This window comes from Silurus meridionalis, chromosome 6 (genome assembly GCF_014805685.1).
Source record: "Silurus meridionalis isolate SWU-2019-XX chromosome 6, ASM1480568v1, whole genome shotgun sequence".
Classification (NCBI taxonomy): domain Eukaryota; kingdom Metazoa; phylum Chordata; class Actinopteri; order Siluriformes; family Siluridae; genus Silurus; species Silurus meridionalis.
The window spans coordinates 811,774-815,421 of record NC_060889.1 but is presented as its reverse complement, the minus strand read 5'-3'; the positions used below and the strand labels follow the sequence as shown (position 1 = coordinate 815,421).

The 3,648-nt window shown below is 36.9% G+C and overlaps 1 gene segment (V, D, J or C); it reads right to left on the bottom strand.

The window, feature by feature from the left end:
- The window catches only part of LOC124386981, a gene marked incomplete at its 5' end in the record, with an annotated part of 11,785 nt that extends 8,581 nt beyond the window's left edge, over positions 1–3,204 (bottom strand). The window contains 1 exon segment of the V gene segment in view: positions 2,958–3,204. Coding sequence covers positions 2,958–3,204 — 247 coding nt within the window.
- Positions 3,205–3,648: the final 444 nt, after the last annotated feature.

Here is a 3,648-nt window from a genome sequence, read left to right as displayed (position 1 = left end):
TGGACCTGAATTGTGCTTTTTACAAAATGAAAAACAGTAGTTTGGAATGACTGGAGGTTGCCTCAGACTTGGGCCTTATGCTGCTTCGTTGGAACAAAAATGAGCCCCTTATTATTTATTTTAGCATCTTAGATTCACTGCTGCACGCCACGAAGTGTGTATGTCTAACTGTCTCCCTTTATCCTTTGACAAGTTTTGTACAGTGCAGCTGGATTTCCTGTCACTGTGGGCAGAACAGTAGTATGAGCAGAGTCTGATACAGCAGCAGAGGAGATGATCAGATCCACTTGTTTTAACTTAGACATTTTTTTTGTTCTGATTTAAAACTCCACTTTGTGTAATATAAAGAAGGAACTCAGGTTTAGATTTTGGATGTTGTCTGTACCAGTGTAGTAGCTGTTGTATGCTGAAGCACTGGTTGTTTGTATGCAGGACAGAGTAACATCATCACCTTCATCTACAGCTTTATGAGTGAAAAGTGGCTATTGAATCTGCCATGGAGTCACCTGTCATAGAGAAAATAAAGTTTTAAGATCATAATCAATGAAAATATAAATCTGACACATTCACTAATAAATCACTATTAATATTTCTGATAAAGTCAGTGTATAACTCACCTAGTGAAAGCCACAGACATGAATATAACAGTGAACATGATAAAAGCTTTAGCTGAAAGAAAATAATCTGAGGTCTGAATATATTAACATCTTAAAGGTTCATGAAGCTCCACCCCACAGCATCAGATGACAGTCACCAGTGTTACTGACAGCAAACACAAAGTGTTTGTGACTGTTATACAATCATTTTTATTAAAATACAATCTAACAAATACAAATATTAAACAATTCAGTTGTATATTTTAGTGATGTCTCTAAATTAGGATCTTAGCTAATAACAGATATACTGTATCAACTAATGTTAAAATTTGAAATGAATAAGGTTTAAATATTGGGAACATCCAGTGTAACAACATCAATATCAAACATGGATGGTCCTCTGTAAAGAAAAAGAAAGTTTATCAAGAATAAAGAAATTAATAGAGATTTATATTTTTTATTTACTTCTTAATGCCTGTTAAACCTCTTGATGCTCAGCTCTAATAAAAGTATGAGTTATGAGTATTAATGAGTATTTATTCTTTGACAGTTTAGTGTGAAGTGGACAGTTTGTAGTTTTATCAGAATGGTGTCTCTATAAAGGAGTTGAGCTACTAAGAGTAATCAGGGCAGGAGTGAGGATAATATTAGTGCAGTGTGTATGATAGAAGAACAGCTGTAGTTTATATCACAGAGGTTTTATTGTGAAAATGAGGATTCATCATCAGAGAATGTGAGCAGGGTTGTGTGGAGCTCTAGTACTTTTCCACAATAAGATAAGTGACGCCATCTTGTGTCACAAGGAGAAAAAAACACTTTAAAGTCATGTTATAATGTGATTCTGATTAATTCTTGTAGTCTGCACTCTGTCAGCTAACAAGGTTTTAAATCTTCAAAAGTTACTGTTTTAACCATGCTCTTTACATCATACAGTTTACACTGCAGACACAGTCTAGACAAGATTATGAAAATCAAAACATTTACATATCAAAGATAAGATCAATGTATGAAAAGTTAATGTCTGTGTACATTATACACAAATCTCAATTATGAAAACAGAAATTCATGAGTACAGACCTTGTAATTCTGCATGAGGATTGATTTTTGTCAGTGCTGATGTAGATAGTCTTGCTTTCCATAACCATGAGATTAGAAACTCTTACCTTTTATCAGCCTGGGGAGCCATACGCCAAAGCCTGCTGTGCATTGGATTTACCCAGGTGATGCCCTAAATGCCCTATAACCTAAAATGCATAAAACCAGTTGTACTCTTCTAATCAGAGGTCAATGCCTTGACAAATTTGGTAACCCTGCCTGACGGACTGGGAAGTATTTACAAATTTTCTAGCACCAGGAATTACTGTAGGACCGTCCTTGATAACATGCACCATTACCATAGATGGTAATCGCTGGGTCAAATGTTATTGTTTATTTTCGTAAAAGGTCTCAAGTTGACGCCAAATCAACATCAGAGACCCTATTGACAGTATGAATGAAAACCGGAGATGTGGGAGGGGCATTATGTCATTTGAAGGCGGCGGCGATTACGTGTCTCAACAAACATTGTGAATCATTTAATGTAGATGAATTCTGCAGCTAGTGTGATCGGGAAAATGTGCGGCTGGAGAAAAAAGTGCGGCATGATTGTTGTTTGTTTGCGGTTGAGACATCGAGGTTCCACTAACTCGTCCAATTAGTCAAGGGGGTTCGCTATGTTCGCTTTAAACAATAAATTCAGTTCAATTTAGTTTAGGTTGAGATAGAATTTTACAAACCAGCTGCGGCTCAGGATTTTTGAGAAACAATGAACATTGTCAGAGGCAAAGCAGCGTTGTTTAGGTTACTGGGAAACGGGACAATAAATGGTCCGTCTTTCTTACTGTGATAAATTGGTAATTGAGGAGGTGTTTGCCTTAATGGTACGGTCGCAAACGGCGTACGAGGATGGAAAAGCAGGCATAATGGACGTGGATGTACCCAAACTGATTATTGACAAGCGCAATCCGAGAGGGTTGTTTGAATCATAGCCAGTAATGTTTCAAGACTCCACTGATCATTGAGTACAAAGGAACAGACTGACGTTGACTTAGGAGCGCTGTTTAAGTGCAAAGTAGCTATCTTTAGTTTACGCAATATCACGTTTTCCCACCGATACAATAAGTGGTAACTGCTCAACGGTGTGTTTGCTTTGTGCAGGGCAGTTTAAGGTGGGCCGATGTTATGAACAAACCATCGGCCTAAAGCAGCTCCTAGAGGTAAAAATCTCCACAGAGGAGGGAGTTGGTATCCAATTCTGGGTGTAACTAATTTAAAGAGTAGAAAACTGTGAGTTTTGTACAGTGCAGCTGGATTTCCTGTCACTGTGGGCAGAACAGTAGTATAGAACAGAGTCTGATACAGCAGCAGAGGAGATGATCAAATCCACTTGATCTCCATTAACTGTAGCAGACATTTTTGGGGGTTTGTTCTGATTTAAAACTCCACTTTGTGTAATATAAAGAAGGAACTCAGGTGTTGATTTTGGATATTGTCTGTACCAGTGTAAGTAGCTGTTGTATGCTGAAGCACTGGTTGTTTTGTAGTTGCAGGACAGAGTAACATCATCACCTTCATCTACAGCTTTATGAGTGAAAAGTGGCTTTATTGAATCTGCCATGGAGTCACCTGTCATAGAGAAGAGAATAAAAGTTTTAAGATCATAATCAAGGTGAAAAATATATAAATCTGACACACGCTCACACTAATAAATCACTATTAATATTTCTCAGTGATAAAAAGTCAGTGTATAACTCACCTAGTGAAAGCCACAGACACATGAATATAACAGTGAACATGATAAAAGCTTTAGCTGAAAGAAAATAATCTGTCTGATATTAACATCTTAAAGGTTCATGAAGCTCCACCCAGCATCAGACAACAGTCATGACTGACATAAACACAAAGTGTAGGCAGTGACTGTTAAAATACAATCATTTTAGCCTTAAATACAATCTAAATACAAATATTAAACAATTCAGTTGTATATTTTAGTATGTTAAATTAGGATCTTCTA